General features: G+C 49.5%; 1 protein-coding gene across 1 annotated transcript in view; it reads left to right on the top strand.

Moving 5' to 3' along the window:
- The first annotated feature begins 1,124 nt into the window (after positions 1-1,124).
- Positions 1,125-25,433, top strand: part of Inpp5a (inositol polyphosphate-5-phosphatase A) — a 186,385-nt gene continuing 162,076 nt past the window's right edge. The window contains exon 1 of the mRNA XM_021196094.2: positions 1,125-1,502. Within this exon, the coding sequence (XP_021051753.1) occupies positions 1,428-1,502 (75 nt within the window). The 5' untranslated portion in view covers positions 1,125-1,427. The remainder of the gene's footprint in view (positions 1,503-25,433) is intronic.

Here is a 25,433-nt window from a genome sequence, read left to right on the forward strand (position 1 = left end):
CTACCAGCTCTGTCCCACCTCCAGGACCAACTGACTCTATCTCAGAGAAATTTCTTGATTCCTTCTACATGTAGGACTGATTCTACTCTTCTAACTAGCATACCTCCCTGCCCCCCCCCCTCCAGCTCTCTCTGGTGGCTAAAATTCCCGGACTGACCACATCCCCAACTCTGGGAACTGTCCCTGGGTGTGGCATGGGGGCCACAGCTGGCTATCCAAACACCTACTCTGAACTTTTTCTTTTTTTGGGTGGGAGGGGCGGGGTATGGTCTCAAGCTAGTTTAGGTTGCTGAGTTCAGGTTGGCCTCAAACTCATAGCAATCCTGCCACAGCTTCAGAGTACTGGGATTACAGGAGTACACCAATACATTTGCTTCTTAAGAGGATTTATTAGTTTTCTGTTTCTGGATGCCAACAGCTTTCTGTCTTGTAAGGAAAGTCCTATATAAGGAACTGGGTGGACGTGTTAGGAAATTGCAAAATCCCATACACTTGAACTGCAGACCCACTCTTTGCAGACCCACAGCTGGGACTGGAGGAGGCTCCTCCTCAATTCTCCGTGGCCCTGCTCCCTCCCACGATCCGCCTACGTCAGACTCCCCGTACCGGCGAGGGCTTGGACCCAGGCTGAAGACGAGTTTCACATCGGGGGGGCAGGACATAAGTTCCAGGAGCTCCAGGGCTCCCAACAAGAGCGGCTAAAAGAAGGCGGGCTGTAGTCGTCCAAACTCGCGGCTCCTTTAAGAGGCACCTTGGTAGCAGGGTCGTGACGTCATGGGAGTGGAGGGTGGAATTTGCGCGTAACCGCGGCAGGGCGGGGCAAAGCCCGGGGAGGACTCAGGGGCCTGACTGACAGGAATGCCCCATAAGCCCGCCTCTCCCCTCTCTCTGGTGTTGGCTCCGCCCCACCCTAGGCTTAGCTCCTGTGAGCAGGCCCGCCCCTGCACAAACCCCACCCCCCAGCCTGGCTCGGGCCCTGGGACCCGCCCTTCCAGCGGACCCTGAGCCAGGGAGCCTAGGACCCGAGTCTGTAGATTGTGTGCAGGCCCCGCCCCACAGGGAGGCCCCACCCCCGGCGCGACCGACAGCCCCGCCTTCTAGGGTCCCACCTCCTGTGGGGCGGGACTTGTCCCAGCCGGAGTCGGCGGCGGCGGCTGCGGGAACTTTCCCGGCGGGTCTAATGGCTGCGCGCGGGCCGCTGTGAGGCGCGGCGGCGAGCGGGCGCGGGGCCGCGGAGCAGCGAAAAGCCAGCGACCGCAAGGCTGGAGCCCCGGCCAGGCCCGGTCCGACCCGCCAAGCCCGCGATGCGCCCCTGTGCTGTCCCCCGGCGCAGCTGACGCCCCGCGGCCCCGCGAGACCCCAGCCCTACCGGCCCCGCAGGAAGCGGCCGCCGCCACCCAGTCCAGAGCCCGCTCCGCCCGGGCACCATGGCGGGGAAGGCGGCCGCCCCCGGCACCGCGGTCCTGCTGGTCACGGCCAACGTGGGCTCGCTCTTCGACGACGTAAGTGCCGTGCCGTCGGCTAGGGAGGGGCGGTTACGGGCTAGGAGTCTCCCAGCCCGGGACCCTGACATCCCCATTTCCAGTTGGAGACCCTAAATTCGGGCCCCTACAGTGTCTTCTATAGCCGCGGACCCGGTACCAGTTGTCTTTGGGACGTGTGACTCTGATGCCCCCTACCCACAGCTGGAGACTCCGACCAGGAATTTCCCAAGCTCCAGACCCTGACCCCATGGGGGTGGGGGTACCCTAGGCCAGGAAACTTCCAGCTACACACCCGGGACCTTAACACCGCTTTTCTGGTACCCGAGGCCAAACTCGAAGACTCAGTTTTTGAACCCCTGTCTTAACCCATACTACAAGAACCCAGACTCAGTCCGGATCCTTGAATCCTGATGCTGGTTCCTTGCTTTGCTCCCGAGACAGCAAATCCCCATCCTTTTCCTGCTCTGGAACTCCAGAGCCACAAGTACTGACCTGGAATTTTGACCCAGAATCCTGACACTAGGATGTCCTGGCTTCCAAACCCAAGCATACGCGGACCCCAGGTTTCCTGATTCACCCTGGCCCCCAGCCTCTGACTTTGATCTCCGAAGTCTGATTTCTGATTCCAGAAACCCAGCTTTCAAAAATTTTGGTTCCTAGTCCTCCCAACCCGTACCCTACTGACCCTGAACTCTGAGTCTCCACCCTCAAACCTCAGACCCTACCCTACTCTTGGCCCCAGAGTGGGATCCCTGCCTCTAATTCTGCACCCCACCTCCCATCCCCGAACCTTCCTCCCAATGTACCTCAGTCCCAAACATTGAGCTCCATCATCTGAGTCCTGGTACCTAGATCCCATCCCTTGGTCTGGTCTTCTGAGGGGCCTGAGGTGTGAGGCACCCCGTTTTGCCATGTAATTTGCAATAGCACTAGTTCTCAAATGAGGTAGCTCTATTCAAGCCTTGGGGGACTTTATATTCCTGTTTACTAAATGAAAAGGTGCTGAAAAGCTCTTCAAGGCCAAAGATGATGCCAAAGGCCTTTATCTTGTAGAATGGCTTCTCCAGTTCCACCCTGGAACCCCAGGCTTTCTTCTCCTCTGGGAGGCAGAAGGGAGCTGAGGCCTCGGGCACTGGGAGCTCCCCGGAGCAGGCTGGGGCTGACCTAGTTCAGCATTGCAGCCATGGTGCCACCCCGCTGTTGGTACTTAAACTGCCAACCCAAATAAAGCAGGATGCAGCTCCAAGTGGCATGCTTGTTTAAGAAGAAAGGGTAATGCCAGAGATGAAACTTTGGAGCCACTGACTCCCCTTCCTCCTGCTCCCTCCCCTTACCTAGGTGAACAGTTGGGATGGCGCCAGGGCTTGGATACAGGTCTGATGTGGGTTTCAGGCAGGGTCCTGTTTCCTTCCTGGCAGAGAGCATGGGAGAAGAGTCTCAGCTGGGTTCACAGTCGGCGCAAGCGTGGCTTTTATTAGTAAAAGGCAGGCGTTATTGCTATATTTTGTTATTTTCACTTACAGACATGCCAGTGTTCTAGTTCCCTGCTAGAGAGGCACTGTCTGTCCGTTCAAGCTATGGACAACTTGATGTAGCTTCACGTGTGATCGCTTTTCCACAAGGCCCTGTATATTTAGCATTCTATTCTAGGCCTTCCAGTAACATGTCACTGTAGCGTGGTTTTTGTTCAGATGATTCAGATCCGTTAGCTGTGGCTTCAAAGCCTCAGAAATGTCAGGGAAATTAGGCATGGTGGGGCACTTTCAGCTCCAAGGGAAAATAATTTTGCTGTGAGAAACATTCTTTCTAGTAATTTTTGATTCTGAGTTCTAGAGTTTTTGTTGTGTTTCAATCGGACACGTACATACTTCTCTCCGCTGATATTAAAGAGGGCGACTTAATTCACCCTCTTTATGTATAGAGCCCTTACGTAGCCCTCACTGGCCAGGTATTTAGACTGTAGACTAGGCAGATGGCTCGACCTGCATCTGCTGGGATTAGAGGTGGTATAGCCACCATGGCTACCTTAACCCACTTTTTAGCAACATGGCATCTGAATTTTTACTTGTTTTCTTAAGGCTCTCTGAAGTTTTACACTACATTTATATGGAAAAAGAGTGTCTGTCTTGATGAATTGTACCTAAGTTAATTCCAAACCAGTCCCCAGGGACAGGCATACCCTCAATGGAATGACCAAGAAGGGCATACTCATATTCTGTGGCCTGCTGCCTTGGTCAGGCTTTGGGTACTGTGGGAAAGAAGCTGGTAGAGAAAGCAGCAAATTCTCAAGTGAGGTAGATTCGAATTCCTCAGTGCCACTGGACTTAGTGCTCGTGATGGACTGTGCACCTTGGTGTGCCATGTACCCCTGGTGACAGATGTAGCTCTCCAGCGGTGTAAAGGAGTTCTTGCTGTGGGAAACAGGCACTACCCTGCCCAGTGCCTGAGCGGTTGCTTGAGGGAATCAGCTCCCAGGAGGAAAGTGTCCGATTTGAAACAGTCATGCTGGTTCTGAAGGGCAGTTTTTCCTTTTATGCACAAGCAGTAGGTAGTTTGTTTCTGCATTTGTAGTTTCAGAAGTCTCCCCTCCAATGCTCCCATCTTCTTCCTAATCCAGAGGTGACCCCTTTTAAAACATCATGTATATATTTTTTTAAATTGGGGGCTGAACCCTGGCCTTCCCTGCTTAGCTATAGGCCCTAGCCCATGTATGTAAATTTTAATCATAGCTTTGTCGTCAGTACCCTGGGATCTCCAGAACATCTTGTTCAGCCTGCTCTTGTCTCACCAGCAATCCTGGCTGGCATCGTTGCCTGGCAGGGTGGCCCACTGCAGTTACTGAGCTGTGCTGCTGAGGGCCCTTCGGGTGGCGTGGAGCCCTTTGACTTTGTAGTCTTGTCCAAAGGCATCAATGTAGGTAGACTTGTTTCGTGTTCTTAACGACTGTGGAAGACCCCGCGGAGTTTGCCTGTGTGTGTGTGTGTGTGTGTGTGTGTGTGTGTGTGTGTGTGTGTGTTGTACTATCAGTACTCATTATGTTAAATGTCAAACTGAAAATGTTAGGCACAGAACATCACAGGGCACTCTGCTTAATGGTAGAGGAATTGGTCGCTCATACCCAGCACCAGGGCAGGGAAGCTCCACAGTCACTTGAGTGAGAGTGAGACAGTTAAAGTCATTGCACAGTGTTAGGAAAAAAACACCCTTGGCTCAGTCAGTCTTTGGGAGAAGAGTCTTCGGCCCATTCTCCGAGGACCTCTGTCCCAGCTGGTGACCCTTCAGAAGTATTTTTCCAGATAGCCAGAGGCACCTGTTACTTTCTCATTTTCTAGTAGTGACTGCCACATTGCCTCTGGCTGATTGGATGTCACTAGGAGAGAGGGGATGGGTGACCTGGGCCATGCCTATGATTGTTCTGCTGATCTGGCTGGTGCTTTAACCACTGTGCCTGTAGTTCTAGACTCCATACTCTGGACTAGTCGTGAACTGAGAAGGTACATGCTTGCAGGCATGCTTCAGTGTTCTCCCGCCCTTACATGGTCAGGCGGTGTTGGCCTGGTCCTGCTATGTATTCAGAGTAAGATGTTATTTAGAGCTTGTTTCCTGCTTTGCTTAGTTAACTCCCAAGTGACCCTTTCCAGGCAGACATGGTCTTGCAGAACTGGCAGTGTTAGTAGGGATCAAGGGTCCCTAGTCAGCAAGTGTTTTTGAGCCATGGGATAGACAGAGACAAGTCAGAACTGCTGTGGGTGGATGGACTCCAGGCAGACACCTTGGCCCATTTCTCTCTCCCGCTTCCCTTTTCAGATTTGTTCTCTTTGCCAGTTTTTCACCATTAGTGTGGAAGGGGCTATAGTCTGGCTTGCACAAGCCTGTTCATGAGGACAGTCTCTACCTCACTCCTCTTCCCAGGTTCTGCTCCACACTTCCTTACTCTGGGATTGTTGATGTCAGGACTAGGGTCACTTCCTTGCAATAGCTCTAGAACATTCAAGTCACTTCACAGGGAAGCCCTGTATATTGGCTTCACCCTCCATTGCTATTGCCCACCACTAGAATGTTTGCCAGCTCTGTGGATTTGCCTATTTGGAGGTTCCTGGTTCCTGGAAGTAGACCTGTGGGAGAATGTGGCTTGTGTGTGTGTGTGTATACATATACGTCTGTCTGTCTCTCTGTCTGTCTGTCTATACATCTATCTATCTATCTATCTATCTATCTATCTATCTATCTATCTATCTATCTATCTATCTCTAGGTATGTATTTTGCCTACATGTATGTATGTGTAGCACATGTGTGCCTGGTTCCAACAGAGGGTTAGAAGAAGGCTTCAGACCCCCTGGGAGTGGAGTTACAGACAGTTGTGAGCTGCCATGTGGGTGCTGGGAATCAAACTTTGGTCCTCTTCAAGAGCAACAGTGCTCTTAACAGCTGAGCCAGCTCTTCAGTCCCCTGTCCCCATTCATTTCATGTCCCCCTAGTGGTTCTTGGTTTCCCTCCATCTTCCCCAGTACCTAACATTGCTCTTCTTTCTAAGACTTGGCTTCTTGGAGACCCTGTATTTGCTTTTCCTTTCTCTCTTCTCAGGGTGGTACACCCAGGTCAGTCTAGACTTTCCCTGGCCATGCTCACATCCTGGTCCCCACATAGGTTCCATTTCTCTTTGTGATGCCCCAAACTGCAGCAAACTGAGGCTAAGATGGCCCTGTGATGCACAGGGTACCCAGCCAGGCCCACTGCAATTTTTCTCCACAGAAAACCAGCACTCTTTTTAAAGTTATTTGAAAATGTGCATGCACACACAGAGTGTGCACGTGAATATAGTACCTATCAAGGCCAGAAGAGGGCACCTATCCCTTTGGAATTGGGTGCTAGGAACTGAACTTGGGTCCTCTACAAGAGCAATACATGTGCGCTTGAGACAGTCCCCTGGAGTGAGACTGTCACATGTGTCTTTTTTTCTCTTTGGCAGAGCATGTGGCTGCCAGTGGCTTGGCCTTTCCCCGCTGGAAAGGGCTACTTTGAATGTTTAGAATCTTGAGAATGTTTAGAAACCTGGTGTCATCTGTTTCCATGCTGTGAATGCCCCTCCCCTTAACTCTTTCCCAGTGTGAAAGAACTAAGACCATGTGTCTCTCCACCTCTCCCTAGTTGGTCTTACAATAGTTAGGTGGCTTAGGAGTCTCAGTAGTCTTCCTTTTGGCCTTGCTGTTTGTGACCAGAGATTTCAGCAAGCAGTCTGAGTTGCATTCAGTTTTCTGAATCTGTAAGACAGACCCAGCACTTGTCTCCCTGGGTAGTGGGATCAAATGAGACACTATTGCAACATTTATGCTACTATTACTGTTGCCTCTGACCATGGTATGAAACCATTTCTGACTTGTAAACACAGGTGATTTTCCACAGACATCATTTCCTGGCTTCTTTCAATGTTTAGAATTTTGGGAGATATTGTTTAGACTTTTGAGATACACCTGGTGGTCCTCTGCTTCCCTGCTCTGCTTGTCCCCACCGGCACCCCAGCTCTATCCCAGTGTGAAGGGAGGAGGACCATGTTTAACTGACTAGCCTGTGAGGGTGCAGCATCTCTCTCAGTGTGGCCTCGTCCATCCTCTGTGCTTTCATTGCTCCAGAGGTGCTGAGGGACCTGGGTGCACGGGAACGGCTTGGAATATTAAATATTTTCCCATCTTAGACGTCAGCACTGAGGGTGGAGCTGTTGGAGGGCAGAGCTGTTGGATCGTCTAGTGGCATCTGGGAGGTAGTGTTCACACACCCACTCAGGCACCTGAGCAGTCTTAGCATTCAGGGGTCCCCCTTCCAGTAGCAGCTAGCTGTGGGGTGAGGAGGCTCTGCTTGCTTTTGGACTCTATGATGGGCATTTTCATGGACTTGGTGGTCTGTTGGGGAAGTCCCAGAAACCCAGGAGTCCCCGTCCCAGGCAGTAAGACTACAGCTGAGAGGCTTAGACTTAGGAAGAGAAACCAGTTGCTCCCCTTCTGTCCTGTGCTGTCCAATGACAGCAATGTTCACACTGGGTTTCCTGCCCTGATGCGAGCTTACTGAGTGACCAGTGTGCCTGAGACAGAGAAGATAGACTCGTTCCCCTCCCAGTGCAGTAGGTGAGTCCTTTTCAGTAGGACACTTGGGACTCTCCCACACTGACAGACTCTCCAGAGGCCTCAGGAGATGCCTGTGCTGGCCAGGCTCGTGGTTCTGTCAGTCAGGTTAGGCCTTGGCCAGTCAGGTCTGCTTTGAAAACGTTGCCCTTGGAAGTTGCAGGGAGGGAATTTGGAAGATCTGGTGGTCATTTCAGACTGTCCTTTCCCTGAAGAATAGTTTAGGGTTTGGCCTTCAGGCATGGTGATACCTAGAAAGGCCCAGCACTAATTCTCAGGGAAGGCAGCCTAATCTCGAACCTCTCAAAGGACTGAGGACCCTGGTGTAAACTTCCTGACGAGATATGGTGGTGAGAAAGCTTTCTGGGCTCTCCTTAATGATGAAGGAGAATGGAGCATTCAAAATGTAAGACCAGTGAGAGGCCATTGCCTGTTTTCATGTGAGGAGAATTTTGATTCAGATATGGAAATCCTACTCTGATTTAATAAATACTCTAGTATTGGCAGATTGGGGGTGTGGTCTACCAACTTAATGCAGCCTCCCTGCGGGCTTTGTGGGAGGTTGGCTCCTAAGCCCACAGTTTCTCACAACTGCTGTTTTGTGAGCGTGCCTTTGGACTTCATCTTCGAGACACTTGAGTCACTGTTGTGTCTGTGCTTGGCATTAGTGATGAGTGCACTCCTGGTGCACTGCCTGCACAGCTCCCCAACATTTAAACTGTGAAAGGTTGTTCTGAGAGGCAAATGCCCTATGCTATAAGGAGTAGCTGAGCCAGCTGGTCCTCTATAGGATGCTTGGATAGCTTGCTTGTATAGATCAACTCTGATGCAGAGGGGCTCAGGCCCTGGAGGGGCTCTAGGTGGGCTGGACTTGCTGTTGATGTAAGGGATTCCTGGCTAGAAGTATGCCCTGAGTGTGGTACCAGGACAGTAGTGCTCTGCAAGTCCAGAACACCGCCTCTGGGGCTGTTTTCCCTTTTGCAACCTTCAGCTCATTTCCAGGAGTGTCTCCATGGGCTGGTTACTGCAGAGTCTTGACATATTGATTGGCCATTGTGACCATGGGCCATTTGTCTTCATGGCTTATCTCTCTGATGAGGGTATGGTGCCTTTCCTTGGAGTTTGCTGAGGTTACAGGTTATTCTCCATGCCCTCTGTCCTGGGGTATGCATGCAGAATAGTGCTGGCTTTTCATATTGGAACTGCTGGACCAGCTCCTGTCCTCTGGTCTGGTCCTACTTAACCTCTGAACTGACTGCACCCCAGAGCACTGTCTCCATGATTAATTTGCATTAATCTGACCCTCACTATCTGCATCCCAAACAACATGGTTGGACCTTCCAGCTGATGTGCCAGCCACGCTTCCCTCTCAGATTGATCCCAGGCCCTTTTCTCCCCTTGGAGGTTCAGATAGACCACACTCTGAGTCAGCGTGGACCCTGGAGCCTGCTACCATTTTTTTTTTAAAGATTTATTTATTATTATATCTAAGTACACTGTAGCTGTCTTCAGACACACCAGAAGAGGGTTGTGAGCCACCAGGTGGTTGCTGGGATTTGAACTCAGGACCTTTGGAAGAGCAGTCAGTGCTCTTAACAGCTGAGCCATCTCTCGAGCCCCGCTACCATTCTTTAAAAGTATATTTGTATTTATTTGCATGTGTATACATACACACACACACACACACACACACACACACACACCCGTGGAGGACAGAAGAGGACATTGAATCCTCTGGAGCTGGAGTTACAGGTGGTTGTGAGCTGCCCAATATGTGTGCTGGGAACCAAAGTTGGGTCTTGTGGAAGAGCAATACCTTCATAACTGCTGAGCCATGGCTTCTGTGCTCCCCCTCCCCTTTTCTGATCAGACATGTGACCTTGGTTCATCTTCTGCTTCTGCCTATTTATGCTTCAGCAAGCAGGAATCACACCTGAAAATCTGGTTAAGGATGCTACAGCAGAGAGTGGGGGATACCTGCCTTTGCCTGTGCTGCTGGGCAAGGACTGCCCTGCTAGCCCAATGTGGGGAACTTGCTGTGGGTCCCTTGGGACAGCATCCTCATCTTCACTGTCTCTCTGGGTGCTGAGCTGCTGCCAGATGGCTGGGCAGCCACTCACTGAGCCTGAACACATGTGGCTAACGGTTGCAGTCTCCTGTCTGACCTGGCACTGTTCCCAGAGGAACCTCATCTGCTGCAGCTCTGCTGTCTGGCTGCCTCAGCCTGCGGGAACACTTGGGACTTATGCACTGGTGCGGTCTCCCCTGCTTGTGTTCTTATACCCTCTTCCCCCTCACAGTGCTTGTTGCTCAAGTAGGACACATCTCTACATCTGTGGCCTCTGAACGTCTCTTCTTTCCTGGGGACTCCTCTAGACCCCTGCAGGGGCAGGCAGCTCTCCTTGATGCTTTCAAGACCAGTTTATATCCTGGCTTTGGGCAGTATGTTTAGAGTGCTCCTTGCCTGCCTCCTCCTTCTCCAACCTGAAGTGATTCCAGGTTTTTGCTTTTTCCTGTCATTTTTGCCTGTTGACAGCTTTCAACATATATATTGCCTCCAGGTGTCTGCCCTCTGACAGCAACACTGCATGATTTGGGGATCTCCACAAGTGGATAGAGGGCACGAGTGGGGAGCTGGCAGGTTTCCTTGAGAGCTGATGCCCATTCCATGTCAGGATGAAGGTGGAGGGTGGATGGGAGGAGTCTTTAGCCAGCTGACAGCAGTGTGCTGCCCTGGCACAGTGACATTAGCATTGGCTGTGCTCGTGCCTCCTGGTTCCATGGGGGTAAGTACGGTCCAGTGCACTCCTGTGCTTAGTGGAAAAGTCTCTTACTTGGACTGTAGCTCTTTTCCCTTTTCCTTTAAGAAGTTTTATTGAGGAGTAATTTGCATACCACACAATTTACCTAGGAGGCTGCACAGGTCAATGGCTTTCGGAAAATGCCTGCATTTATGCAGCTGTTGCCATGAAGCAGTTTTGCAACACTTCCCACCTGGCCCTTGTCATCGCTCAGTCCCGGCTCTTGGCCTCACCCACCTCAGCTCTGCTGACCTGTAGAATCCTGCCTTTCCTGCAGTTTCCATGTCATGGAATCATATGATATTCAGTCTGATGTCTGGTTTCTTTCATTGAGCACAGTGTGATGATTTTGAGGTTCCTGGGTTTTGTGTGTCGACAGTTGACCTGTCTTGTGGCTGAGTTGTATTGTATTGTATGGTCACATGGTTCATTCATTCCCAGTAGTTAGGCCTTGGGGGCGGGGGGTACAGTGAGTGAGTAAACATTGTTTCTATGGACATAAGTGCTTGTCTTCCTGGGGCTTATGGTTCTGTGTGGGTGTAGATGTGGGTGCTTGCTTCCCGGGGGCTGGTTGAGTAGTCAGTGTGTGTTTGTGTGTGTGTCTGGGTGTGTGCCATTTCTTACTCTGGCAGTGTGTAGGGCAAAACCCTTTGCTGTGCAGGCACCTGGTGGTACCTTCCTGATGATGAGCAGGCATGGAATGCCCTGTGGGTTTCAATTGCATTTCTAGCTTTTTCTTTTACATGTAGGTGCACCCTACAAGTTGGTTCCTTTGCCAGGTTGGTAACCACTTTGGGCAATGACTGTAGTGGCCAGCTCCATGGCTGCTGAGCTGCTCAGCTCTCTAGGAGGGGTACAAAGTGCTGGGACCCCCACTGGAGGCCCCATTTACTTGGACAGACAGGCTGGTGTCATAATGTTCCTTCATTGAGCACAGTTAATTCAGGTGAAGCTGGAGTAGATATCTAGGAGCAAGAACCCCGTGGAAGATCCTCTTCTGCTGCCTACAGGTGCAGGAACAGGCCAGTGTGGAGGTGTACGGGCCCTGCAGTCCAACCCCATGCCTGTCAATGTCTGTGGGGATGTTGTGGGGCTTTTTCAGGGCTCCTCAGTGCCTATTGGCCCACTACTCTCTTTTTTTTTTTTTTTTTTTTTTTTTTTTTTTTTTTTTTCAGCATTTCTCTTTGGTGGTCCAGCTTGCCTTCAGGGATGCTGATCTGTCCACAATTTTACCACAGATCTTGTCAGCAAACACCCCATAGTTATGAACATAATGGTGATTTTTCTATCATTCTTTTTTTTTTTTTTTTTTNTCCTGGAACTCACTTTGTAGACCAGGCTGGCCTTGAACTCAGAAATCTGCCTGCCTCTGCCTCCCGAGTGCTGGGATTAAAGGCATGTGCCACCACACCCAGCTGGCCCACTACTCTTGTCCTTTCACAATTACCTTCTCCCTGGGAGTCTGGATGTGTGTCTGTATATCCGTGTGTGAGTGTGAGAGGCACTTTATGGCTGTGGCTCTGTGGACCCAGGTTCTATGTAGGATTGTGGTCATGCTGGGGACAAGTCGTGGCATGCTAGGGTGGGGGCATTGTTGCCAGGCTGGGTGTTTCTGTGGGTTTAGCAGTTGCATTCCTTGAGGTTCCATGGGAAACATCTGTCTGGCCTTCTTGGCAGCAGGTGGCTATCTTGGCTTAGGCCCATCAACACAGCCACTATAGAAGAGCAGCGGGTGTCAATTGCAGCTGGGAGGCATCTGGCTGCCTCATTGGTGGGGAAAAAGAGGCAGGGAGAATTTGTTTTTGTTTCTCCATTTAGGAGGATGCTTGTCTAAGGCAGTGGGGTGATGGGCTGTAGTGGGGTGATGGGCTGTCAGGCTTGCTGGGCCACTGCACCTTTTCTCGTTTCTCTGGGCCCCTCAGCATTGCAGGACCATCTTGTCAGGCCCGGTGTTTGCCTCTCCAGAGTCGGCCACTGGGAAGGCTTGGGTGTGTGGCCCTGGCCCCATTTGGGCTTGAGGCTCCATTACTCTAGGCGCTATCTGGGGTCCTGAGAAGGAGCCAGGGAGGCTTACCCTTCAGCCTCGTGCAGCCTCCCTTGTCCACCTTTTGGTATTTTGGTGCTTGCTGGCTGCATGATGAGTTAGGATGAGAAGTGAGAGTAGGGACATCTTTGGGCGTCTGGCTCTGACCAGCCAGGTGACACACATGTGGGGGCTGAGAGTCAGCTAGGCAGCTTCCTTCTGTGGATTCTCCAAGCCTTATGCTGGAGGTGAGGCCTATCCATGCAGGTGACATCTAGGGTCATTTGTCATCTGGAGTCACTCTCCTAGGGCTCGTTCTCTTGGGATGGCATCTGTGTGAGGAGCAGGCACATTTCTGGGAACATGTTTTGCTGCTCTTCTTCTTCACGGGTTGGGTTTCTCAGATCTGTCATAACTTCCTGTTTTCTGTAACGCCCTGGGGCCCTCACTGTTGTAGTCAGGTGGTACACCCCTGTCACTGCCCAGGTGGGAGGAGAGGGCTGGGTCATGTGGGAAACAGGAGAGAGCCGTAGAAACTGACCAGTAAGTAAACAAAACAGCACCCTGCTGACAGACTCAAGGTTGTCTGAGACCCTCAGGGGCTCAGATGGGGTCTCATTTCCTAATCTGCCTCATTTGATGCAGGGGCTCTGGGGTCTCCCAGACCAGCTTGCTGTTAACGTTTCGTGTGCTTCTGCTGTGTCTTAGCAGAAAGACGTGACCTGGAGAGAGCATGCTGGTGAGTGAGGAGCGGCCTCTGGCGTGTGTTGGGGGGTGGGGGGTGAGGGTTCAGGGTGCCATTGGTCCACTAGATGCAGTCCAAGGTCTGCACCCTCATGGTTCTGGGGGTTCTGCCTCCCCTGCACAGATACCCGGTGACCCACCTTCCCCACAGGGAACCTACTCCCTTAGTCTTGGAACATAATTCTGAATGAGAAGGTCTTCATGGAGCTGGTCTCAAAGAGTGGCCTAGAACACAGACGCTCTGCTGTTGTGACCACACAGCCTCTGGTGTGCCTGTCCTGAATGTTTTGGTTTGGAGGATCTGAGTTAGCTGGGAAGGTCAAAAGGAGTGGCCGTTGGGGTACTGTGCCATAAGATCAGAGTCAGGAAGTGGGGAGCTGTGTGGCTGATATGGCTCACAGAAGTAGGAACAGGCACTGTGTGCTAAGAGGTGCTGTGTGCTAATGCTTCCAGGACCCTGCTTCTTTACAGTGAACAAGGTCATTGTCCTCTGTCTGTGTCTGGTGGGAGGGTGTGTTGTATTGTGGAGTGCCATGTCAGCTCCATTGCTACTCTTGTCCCTCAGAGTGAGGGCTTGAGTCCAGTTGAGCCCCTGAGCTGACTGTAAATTGTTAAACATTTATCTACTGATAAGCAGCTGCTCCCATGGAAGAAGAGATGTTGCATTGAATGTAGGGTCTGGGGAGTCTAGGAGCATCAAGTGACTTGGGACTTCTGGGCTCTTGTGGGTGTTCCTATGATTGAACGGCAGGAGCCTGGACAGTAGGGACATTGTGGTGTACCTAGTACCTAAGAACTGTGAATAACAGACTAAAAGATACCAACACTTGATCTTTCCATCGTTTTTTGAATAAAATCCTACTTGGGGGAGATCAGATATACCCTGGTGTTAATGGGAATCAACACCTATGCTGTGATGACCTCATGACTGTCTTCTCCTATGGTGGGGTATAAAATAGATGCATAACACTGACTCCCCCCTGCCCCCCCTTCACATTCTGGAGGAACTAAATGCTGTGAGCTGTGTGGCCTACATAGGTGTGAAGTGGAGGGTCTCACAGTCTCTCAGTGGTGTTTGCATTAGGGTCTGTCCTACTGATGAGGTGCTGAGCTCAGCACTTACCTGCTGGAGTCAGCTTACCCCCTTGGCTGGATGCTGTTCCTAGAGCAAATCTAGGTAGTATTGGTTCACATTGGAGTCCACAGGCACTTGGCAGAATGCCACCTGTTGAAATATCCAGGTTCTCGTGTCTGACTGAGGGCAATGAATTGAATTGGATCAGGGACACATGGTTAGAAAAAGAAATAGACAGTTGATTAAGAAGAAAAGGCCTCCTGGGAATGGAATAGGCTAATGAACTGAGGGTTAATCCTCCAGAGTCAGGGCCCCAGAGCTAGACTCTCTATAGGACATTTACATAATAACCCCAGCTTTTCTGCTTCCATGCAGACTTTCCTTAGACTCACTTTCTTCCTTATATGAAGCCCCGGGGGTGGGGGGAAGGGCTTTCAGGCGTTCATGCTTATTTATTTATTTATTTATTTATTTATTTATTTATTTAAAGATTTATCAGTTGGCATGCTGGTACATACCTTTAATCTTAGCACTTGGGAGATAGGCATTGGATATCTGTGAATTCAAGGCCAACTTGGTCTACATACTGAATTTCAGGATAGCCAGAGCCACATAGTAAGACACTGTCCCCCAAACAAGACAAAATGTACACACAAAAGATTTATTTTTATGCATGTATATGTGTGTATATGTCTGACTGTTCCATATGTGTACCACATGGGTGCAGATGCTCTTGGTGGCCATAAAGGGGAATCAGATCCCCTGGAATTGGAGTTACAAGCAGTTGCGAGCTGCCTGATGTGGGTTCTGGGAACTGAACTCTGGTTCTGGATATTCCCTGTGAGTGGGATCCAGCAGTCCATGTCCTGTCTGATGCTTTGACTCTGCCCTCTATTTTCTGGGATGGCCCATGGTGTGTCATTGTGATACTTCATTCAGTTTGTGACCTAGTGCTATTCCATTGTGTGATTATACTGCATTTTGTGTGGTATTGATGGCAGTTGGCTGTCACAGATAGGGCTGCTGTGACTATCCACGCACGAGCTTTTGTTTGAACACAGGTTGCTGTTTTCTTGGGTGTAAACCCAGCTGTGGAGGTGCTGGCCAAGGGAGCTTAGCTTTTGAGGAACTGCCGCTGGGTGCTTTCCACAGTCGGACTGTTTCATGTTCTACTAGCAGTGACAGTTCCAGTGTTTCCACATCCCCAAATAGCACTTGTTATGGTTCATCTTTGGTGATAGCCCCGGTAGGTGTAGAGTGACATCTCCCTGTGGTATGGTGTGCAGCTGCGAGATGTTGAGTTTCTCTATGAGCTTAGTGGGTATTTATATGTCTACTTTGAAGACTCAAACCTGCAGCACATTTTAACTTTTATTAACTGTTGAATTGTTAGAATTCTTTATATATTTTGGATATTAGACCCTTACCAGCTGTGTGATTCACAAATTGTTCTCTTGTTTGGTGTATTGTATCCATTTTTTGAGTGTTATTTGAGGCAGGAATGATATTAACTTTGATGGACTCTGCCTTGCCTCTTCCTTGGTTGTTTGTATCTAGGCTGAGGTTACAAAGACATGTTTTCCTCTAAGACCTACAGTCACACAGGTAGGGTTTGCAGTCTCGTCATTCCAGTAGCATTGATTGAAAAGACTCTTATTCCCCACTGGGCCATCTTACCACTCATGTCGAAATTTTAATTGGACGTGAACTTACACATTTATTTCTTGGCTCTCTGCTTGACATGTCCACCCTTTTGCTGGTGTCACATACTCTATTGATCACTGTAGCTTTTTAGCAAACTTTGGGGTCAGAAGTGTGAGTCCTTTAATTGTTTTGTTTTTGTTCTGAGTCTTGTCTTAGCCATTTCCTTTCCATTTCTATATGAGTTTCAGGCTTAACTTGTCAGGTTCTACAAAAAGCCAGCTTGAACTTGGATAGCGGTTGTTACTAGTCTGTAGGTTCTTCAAGGGAGTGTTATCATTTGCAGTGGTGTTCTTCCAATCAAGGTGAGTTCATCTTAATTTCTTTTTTTTAATCTTAAATTCTTCTTACTTTATTGATTTTTTAAAAAAAGTTAACATACAAAATAAAATCTTTCTTACACACACATACACTCACACACACACATACACACTCACGACTCACATACATACACACTCACGTACATTCAAACAACTCATCCACACACCCACACACTCATATACATCACACACTCATACATACACACATACACTCATATACACATACTCACACCACACTCATATGTACACACTCACACCACACTCATATACACACTCACACACTCATACCATACACTTTTATACATACATATACGCACTGATATACATACACTCATACACACACACCACACACTCATATACATACTCATAAACATACACTCATACCACACATCATATACACACTCACACACTCATACACACACTCACACATACACCCTCACACCACACTCCCATACACACATACTTACACATACCATTGCACTTTGCTTATTTATTCTCCTACTATCTTTCCCACCTCCTCAACTAATTTCACTGATGTTTAAAAAAAATATTGTATAGATCTTGAACTTGGGTTAAATTTATCCTAATTGTTGTGTTTGTGGGTGATGTTCTGAGAGTTTTCCTTCTTTCTGAGTCAGTTGTGCTGGTTTGCATCTTGCTAGGAATCCTTTGGGCAACTGGCTTTCTTCCTCGCTGGTCTATGGTTGTTCACACATTTCTTGTGTTCTTTTCCCCTCTGTAAGGCTAGAGATAGCAGCTTGTCTTTCCTTCCTGACTTTAGTAAGCTGCATCTTTCTCTGGCTCTCTTTTGCGGGCTTGCCAGTGTTGCTGATCTTTTGGATCCCCAGGTTTCTTCTGTCCTCTGGTGTTGGCTGCATTCAGGGTTAAATCACACGGAACCTTTCTTGAGTGTTCTATCTCACCCTTCTGCCTTCACCTCTTTGTCTCTTGTGTTTGGTAGACACTAAGCTGATGCGTGAGAGCAGCCGAACAGACTGTGTGTCCTCTGCAGGGAGAAGGGGCTCACCTTTTTCTGAGCATCCTGAGTCAGTTTGAGGCTTTGCTCATGTTTTCATAAGCCTTGGGAGAACCTCATCAGGGGCACCTTTGTTGACTTAATATGTAGATGGAATAAGCAGGTACCAGGTAAGGGGTCAGTTTCCAACAGAAAGATGAATGCCTTGGTGTCTTCTGAGCCAGCTGTCCTGCAGCACTTTGCCAAGCTCCAAGCATATGAGAGAACACAGCATCTCTGAACCCTGGTATCTGCAGCGTTGGCATATTCTAGTGAGTTTTCCTCTGTCCTAACAAGGTTTCTACATTGTGACCAAAAGCAACTTGGGGGAGAAAGGATCTGTGACATCCTACAGCTCACAGTTCACCACGAAGGAAAAATCAAGGCAGGAACTCACAGCAAGAATTCAGAGGAGGAACTGAAGTAGAGACCTTGGAAGGATGCTGCTTACTGCTGTGATCCCCGTGGCTGGCTCAGTTTTCTGCCCATGCATGTGTGGTCCACTCACAGTGGGCTGAGTCCTTCACATCAATCACTCATCAAGAAAATGCTCCACAGGCTTGTATAAAGACCACTCTGATGGAGGTGTCTTCTCAGTTGAGGCTCCCTCTTCCCAGATGACCTTAGCATATGTCCGGTTGACAGAGAAACCTAACTTGCACTCTGTTGACGACTGCGACTGACACTAGGAAGAAAGCAGCACTTCAGGAAGACTCTTGAAGAAATGACCTCTGACTGATTCCCATTCAGCAGCCCTTTGCAGTGAACACCCGGGGGCATCTGTTTTGTGTATACACCCTGTAGGCTTGGAGAATATGGAGACCACGCCAACCTACCTCACTTGGGTTGTGACTCATTTGCTTGTCTTATTCCTGATGATGACCTTTGCTGTAGGCCCTGGTCTTTAGAGAACATGGACACTTACTGGCCCGGGGCTGCTTACCAAAAGCCTTCCTGGGACCAGACGTAGCTGTTGGCCTGGATTCTTTCTCCATTTGTATGTATTCTCTCCCTTCTGTGCTGACCCATGCTACCTCTCCTCCTGTTTGCACCGAGATGAGTCTCCTTGTATAGGATTAATTGGCTTTCTTTGAGGAAGATCGGTTTGATCTGAGTTAAAGGGCAGCTTTGGTAGGAAACTGATCTAGTGCTGCTACCATCCTTGGTTTTTTCCCTGCTTCATACAGATGCAGGCCTGCTGGTGTCTCCTCTGTGGCTGCTCCTCAGTTGCTGAGAGGCCCTGGAGGTCAAGACCTAAGTTCCAGAGGGATGGAGTGCCTTTTTGGGGTGATGTAAGACAGCTTTCTCATTGAGCCTCAAGATTGACAACAGGGGCCTTTCTGGAGGTCAGTGTGACTTGAGCTCTTCTAGGTTGTTAGACTGGCCTCATAATGTCACCTGGAAGAATTGGTAGAAAGTACATCTGACTCTGGTGTGTGTCGTGTCTTCCCTTAGGTTGTGGGCATGGTTATTGATGTCACAAAGGTTCCTTGCTCTCTGCAGATGTCAGCCTGTCTTGTACAGGTTGACCCCAGCTGCTGGCTCTGTCTTAAGGTGTGAACTGCAAGTCCTGCTCTACCTCCTCGTGAGGTCAGCAGGGCCTCTTCAGACTCTGGGGTGTATTTGAAAGGATTACGTATTACAAAATCCCTTAGCTACCTGTCAGCCTGAAGATAGCTTCTACCTGTCAGCCCGAGGATAGCTTAAGCAGAACTGGAAATTTAAAGGCAAGTCCCTGGACAGCTCCAGGAAGAGCCTGAGAGCTAGGCTTGCTGCATCAACCCTCCATGCCTCTCCTCAAAGAGTGTCTATGTCCATCTTTTGCTGTTCTTTGGGTGGAAAGCTCCTGTCTGTCCCTGTATCCACTTCTGTATTAGTCAGGGTTCTCTAGAGTCACAGAACTTACAGATAGTCTCTATATAGTAAAGGAATTTATTGATGACTTACAGTCTGCAGTCCAAATCCCAACAATGGTTCAGTAGTAGCTGTGAATGGAAGTCCAAGGATCTAGCAGTTGCTGAGTCCCACACCGCAAGAAGGTGAAAGAGCGAGAGCCAGACTCCCTTCTTCCAATGTCCTTATATGGTCCCCAGCAGAAGGTGTAGCCCAGATTAAAGGTGTGTGTCACCACACCTTTAATCCCAGATGACCTTGGACTCAGAGATCTCCCTGTCTTAATCTTCTGGATTCAATCACCACTGTGTCTCAAGATCTCCATACCAAGATCCAGATCAGAAACTTCTATCTCCTAGCTTCCAGATTAGGTTCACTGGTGAGCCTTCCAATTCTGGATTGTAGTTCATTTCAAATATAGTCAAGTTGACAACCAGGGATAGCCACTACAACTGCCATTTCTGAGTAGTGCCAGATGTCTGTGCATGCTACTGTGTCCAGAGTTTGGCTCTGTGGGTGGGTAGGAGGTTAGAACCTCTGGTCTGTGGTCAACTTGCTCATGTCCATAGACAGCACCCTGGCAGCTCCTCCAAGGAGGGTGGGACACTTCCTGCAGTCAGAAGCTCCCAGCTGGGAGTAGGAGTCAGTGGCTGTTCCCTTCTGGGGCTCACTCCTACTTTCTGTTTCTCTGCTTGTCCCAAGTGCTGCTACAGTGTGTATAGTCCTTGCCAACACTCTGGCTCCAATCCCTGACTCTGTTATTTTTCTATGCAACCACTAGGCCTCTTCTTGAGCTTATCACACACAACAGGCATTGATTGGCCTATACTCAAAGGAAATATAGATGTTGGGTGAGGATCCCAATCCCATGCTAGAACTGGCCAGGGAGGATGGCTGACCTGGTGGATACAGTGCCCATCCCCACTTTCACAGGGAGGATGAGGGGCAAGGCCTCAAGGGAAATGGTGCGGCCTTTATGACTTGCCATTGCATCTCAGCCTTTTTTCCTTTATGCTATGCCTGAAGGCATCCCTGGGCTGGCATCCTCATGCTATCTTATGAGGATAGAAAGCCTTGTAAAGGCTTTACAGTCTAGTTGAGCTCCAGAGAGTCCAAAGGGAGTTCTGCCTATTGTTTTGAGGTGGAGAACTTTGTTGGATCAGATGTGAAATGTGATGTCAGGAAAGTGAACATGCAAAAGTCTACGTTTGTGGGCATGGTCAGCTCTCAGTCCAAGGTCAGCTCTTAGGCCCATGGTCAACTCTCACATCCATGACCAACTCTCCATTTTATGATCAGCTGTCAGGTCCATGGTGAGCTCTCATGTCTGTGGTCAGCTCTCAAGTTAATGGTGAGCTCTCACGTCTGTGGTCAACCCTTAGTTCTAGAGTTAGCTTTATGTCTGTGGTCAGGGCTCCAGTCTATGGTCAGCCCTTAAATCTATAGGCAGTTCTCAGGTCTATGTTTGGTTCTTAGATCTATGGTCAACTCTCAAGTCTGTGGTCAGCTCTCAGGTTCATGATCAACTTGCATGTCCATGATCAGCTCCTTGGTCCATAGGCAGCTTGCAGATATGGCATTAGCTTTCAGGCATATAAACTGGCTGTCAGGTCTGTAGCAGCCAGGCATATAAGAACTCCAGAATGTGGCACACCTGGCAATGCAAAACTCAGGCCCATCTCTTTCTCAGAGCGCCTAGGTACAGCACCACTCAATTTACAAAATGAAATGTCACCCCTGCTCCTCACGTCTGTTCCAAGTTGAGTCAGACACACAGTGCTTTTGACTGGCAGGCAAAGCAGGTTGTGGGGCGCTCCTTTGATATGAGTGTCCACAAGGACACTGCACATGGCCACTTAGTGGGTTTCCCAGTGAGATGTGCAAGCCTGGCTTCCTGCATGTTCAGCTTCTGTGCCTGCAGAGGCCACTTTGTGGTGACTGGCTCAGCTCCCTGCTGAGAGGTGCCATGGTGTCAGCTGAGGACTAGTTAAGCTGACTCTCAGCTGTCCCTTGAACAGTGGCCAGGGCTTCCTCGGCTCCAAGTCCCTGACCAAAATGCCTGCAGGGTTGGGAGGCTGTAGAGGCCATCTGAGATGGCAGGTTGCTGCAGCTCATAAAGCTGGCTGGAGCTCAGGGAAGGTTTGAGGTTCCCAGGGAAGGTTGGGGCTTACCTGTCCTCCTCTCTCTGGTCTGGTGTCTCGGTACCCCCAGCCCCATCTTTTGGCCTGTCTAGTACCTTACTTGAGTGGATTACTCAAGCCCTGAGAACCGGGCAGTGTCTAGGCTGGCTCTGCTCTGCCCCAGGAAGACCATGGCAGGGGAGCAAGACCTTTTACTCCAGACCCTTTCCGCACTCCCCCGATTGCTCCTTCCTTTCTTTCCTTTCTTGGGTTCTGCTGTCTGCTGTCCTTGTGTCTTTTCTGTTCCTCTGAAGCCACACTCATTCTAAAGGCTTGTCAGTGGTTTTTTTTCCTTCATCTTTCCAAAATCAGCTTCATTGTGAGTACCTCTGAGAAGCAACATGTGCCTGGGTAGCAGGGACCCCAGCACTGAGCCTTTGTACCTACTTAGCTCTGCAGCCCCAGGGTCTGCTTTGTCTTCCTCCTAGCCAGTCACTCTAGAGCGCTCAGGTCACTGCCTGCCTCAGCCACGTTCCACTTGTTCCCCAGTTTGCACTGCATTCCTTTGTGACTTTAGATTCTGTTCATGGCCTTGGAAGGACCTTTCCTGACACCTCTCAGGACGTCCCATCCTCTTTCCTCCCTGAGAGTCTCAGGGGGTTCTAATTGGGCTTTTGTTCAGTTGTCCCTCTCTACTAGTTCTCCATTGGATAGCATTCGATTCATGTGGATTTGTCCTTGTCATGTAGATTCAGGTCCCCAGCACAGATCCCAGTCTGTATTGGCTCAGACTTTCCTCCAGCCCCTATCTGGGTGAGGAGGGGGCTTTACCATTGCAGTCTGGGTATGAGGGAGGCCCTAGGTGCTGTCAGCCATAGATGGCCATCTTAGGGCCAAAACTTTTGGGTCCCTTGGTCTAGAGTACAAGACCGTGTCTTCATTCCAGTTTCTTCTTTGAGCTTCATCTTTTCTTTCCTTTCGGCACCACTAAGCTTAGTATCACGTGCTTAGCATCTTCTGCTCTTTGTAGCTCTTACCACTGTGTCTGCATTGTGCCATCTGTAATAATCAGGTTACTGCTGTTGGAGCTGGCTGTGCTCTATCCATCTTACGTGCCACTACTAATAGCTCTTAGCCCAGGATGTGTTTTGGGAGGACCTGAGGGCAGTAAGTCTTAGTGCAGTAGGGAGAGTTTGGATGCTGACCTGTGACCCCTTTTGCATCTTGTTCTCTGGGTGAGCTACAGAGGAAAGCTTTGGCTTTTCCTCAAGCTTATGCCAGCCAGCCAGTACCCCAACCCATTCCACGGATCTGACTTGGTTTTCTGTGTGTGAGGTAAAAGAAGGAAGGCAGGGAGGTAAGGGTTGGAACCGATGATTGACTTCTCCGTGGCCTGTTGTGGGTGGCCTGCCATGGGGGGAGATGGTAATTTGCATAGGATGTTTTACTGATGTCTGGTGTCTTACAGAGGTGGTGCTTGCGCCCCTCTGGGTTCAATATTGTGCATCTTGAGTGTTTTTGAGTTTCTTCTGCCATGTGTTGTAGTCTACACATGTGGCCATGTGACTTGATGCTTTCATGGTGGCCAGTGACAATCTCAGAGATTTCTTGGCACATTCCCTCCCTGCTGCATGTGTCCTGGTTCTGAGCTCACTGCTGTCAGTCATGAGCGTCAGCTGGGAAACAGCTCATGGAATCCACCGTTGGTTCCAAGTTTCCCTGTGGTTTGGAAGTGTACATCCAAAGTAATGTTAAGTGGCCAAACACTTGACTAAAACTAAATAGAGAGCCAAGGATAGGAGAGAAGAGAGACCTCAGTGTGAATCTTGTGTACACCAAGCCCTGGCAGAGGCTCTGCTCCCAGGCCTGTCTGGAGCCCTGCAAGTGGGTGTCTTACGCCAGCTTTTTTGTATGTCAGAGTGGCTATTAATGTTCACTGAGTGTGTACTCTGGTTCAAAGACCAGTTTGTCTGTGGGGGTACTCTTGGCTCTGAGCAGTGCTTAGATCACATGGGACCCCTTGCTGGCCACCTAGCTGTGCCTGTGGGAGAGCACTCACCAACAAGCCTCACTGATAAGCATCCTTTATAACTGTGCTAAGTCTAAGGTATGAAAAGCCACTGTACAGTTCTTGGATTTGAGCAGTACATATCTGTCACTTTCCTTTTTAAATTTGAAACCTAAAATACTCAAGGTATAGGCCGTAGACAAGGTGAAGCACTTCTCTTCCTACTGCCCAAGTCCTGTCATGGCTTTCATAGACACATTCTCTGCTGTGGATGGCAGAGAGGTGATTTTGAAGACAATTTATCCAGAAAACTCCGGACTCATATGTTTAGTCTGGGGAGCAATCTAGGCTGACAGGCAGGGGGTTAGGCAACCACCTCCTAAGGGGTGCTCTGGTGCCACTGGGTGTCCGGGTGGTTGTAGGTGGGAGGTGGAGTGTTTAGGTCAGTGAGGCTGCAGGTAGCTTTACAGTTCTCGTGTTTGAGAAACTTAACAATCTTGAAGCCTCAAGTTCCTGGTAGGCTTGAATTATGTTTGCTCTTCATCATGTATCTGGCCCATGCAAAATGCTATTGCTGTTGTTTGTTACTGGTCTTGCATGCTTGTTTTGTCTTCTCTTTATAGCTTTTTCTAAGACCTAGGGCAAGATGCAGAGAAGCATTGGCTGAGCAGAAAGCTGCAGTGTGCAGCCTGGGGGTTGCATGTGTTGCCCTTCTGTTCATAGGCAGTCTCTGCTGCTGGCTGAAACCCTGGGACCTGGTTCTGGAGACAAAGTTCCTGTCTTGCATGGAACTCACTGTATAGTCCATGCTGGCCTGGGCCTCGATATCTTTCTGTCCCAGCCTCCACAGGGCTGGGATTACAGACGTGTGCCACCATACCAGGTTGGAAGTACCTCTCTGAAGATTTCTTGGCTGAGTTTATTTCATGTGTACTTCTTGCTACATGCTTAAATTTTTTTGAAATGTGTATGTGTCCTGTGAGCTTCTAGTGAGCAAGTCTCCTTGTATTCATATATGCCTCTCACTGGGGCTGGAGTGGAGTGAATGAGGGTCTTAGGGACAGTATTTCCTGGCCTTCCTGAAGGGTATCAGGTAGCCAGTAGGCTAGATGGTCACAGCTACCTGGCTACAAGCCTTCCATCTTGATGGTGACTGAAGTTGTGAAGCACCTCTGCACACACTGTCTAGGGTGGCTTCCTAGTGGCACAGGTGTCAGGTACCTTGAGCAACAGGTGGTGCTGACTCTGTAGTGTGACGTCTAAGCATTCCTCCTACATGCACATGCACCTGTACCTGTACCTGCACCTGCACATTCACCTGCACCTGCACATTCACCTGCACCTGCATATGCACCTGCACATTCACCTGCACCTGCATATGCACCTGCACATTCACCTGCTAAGATTCTGTTTCTTGGAATCTCTAGAGCATGTTAGGTGGTTTTAACATTAACTTTTAGGCCAAAATGGTGGTGACTAAAAGCAGGGCAGAGTGAAGATCCCAGGCTTATTGCGGTCTGGAATCTGTATGTTCCTGAAGAATGGCCCCAAGAACAGGCCTGTTCATGTAGGTGATATGTGTTTTTTCTGTTCCAGTGGGTTGGTCCTTTTTCTTGATACAAGTCCTATCTGGAAAAAGCTGGCCGGATTTGCCCTCTTGTTTGGGGAGTTAGGTGTCATGGACATTAGCCAGTCCCCATGAGTGAAAAAGTGGGTTGGAGGGGAAGACAAGTGGTGTGGTAGAGCCCATCCGGCACCTCAGTCTGGTTAGAAACCATCAAACTAGTAACCAAACCTATATAACTACACTCACAGTCATTTGGAAACCAGGGAAGAAACCCAGTTGTACCCAGATTCCCCAGCTGATGAGGCCACAGAGAATGTTTATGTCCAGGCTCTTCCTGCAGAAATCTGTTTATTTAAAGTTCTGTGTGTGATGTTTATGTTAGTGGAGGGGGAGTCAAGCATGGGCTTTTGTGTGTGTGTGTGTGTGTGTGTGTGTGTGCGCGCGCGCTACACTGGGCTCCAGAGGCCTTTCTGCCGGTATCATCCTTCCTGTGCTGGCTGTGGTTCCAGTGGCCAGGGACCTGAGGAGTGTCCAGAAGTGCTACCCATGCTGGCCTTGTCTTTCT

Source organism: Mus pahari, chromosome 1 (genome assembly GCF_900095145.1).
Source record: "Mus pahari chromosome 1, PAHARI_EIJ_v1.1, whole genome shotgun sequence".
Classification (NCBI taxonomy): domain Eukaryota; kingdom Metazoa; phylum Chordata; class Mammalia; order Rodentia; family Muridae; genus Mus; species Mus pahari.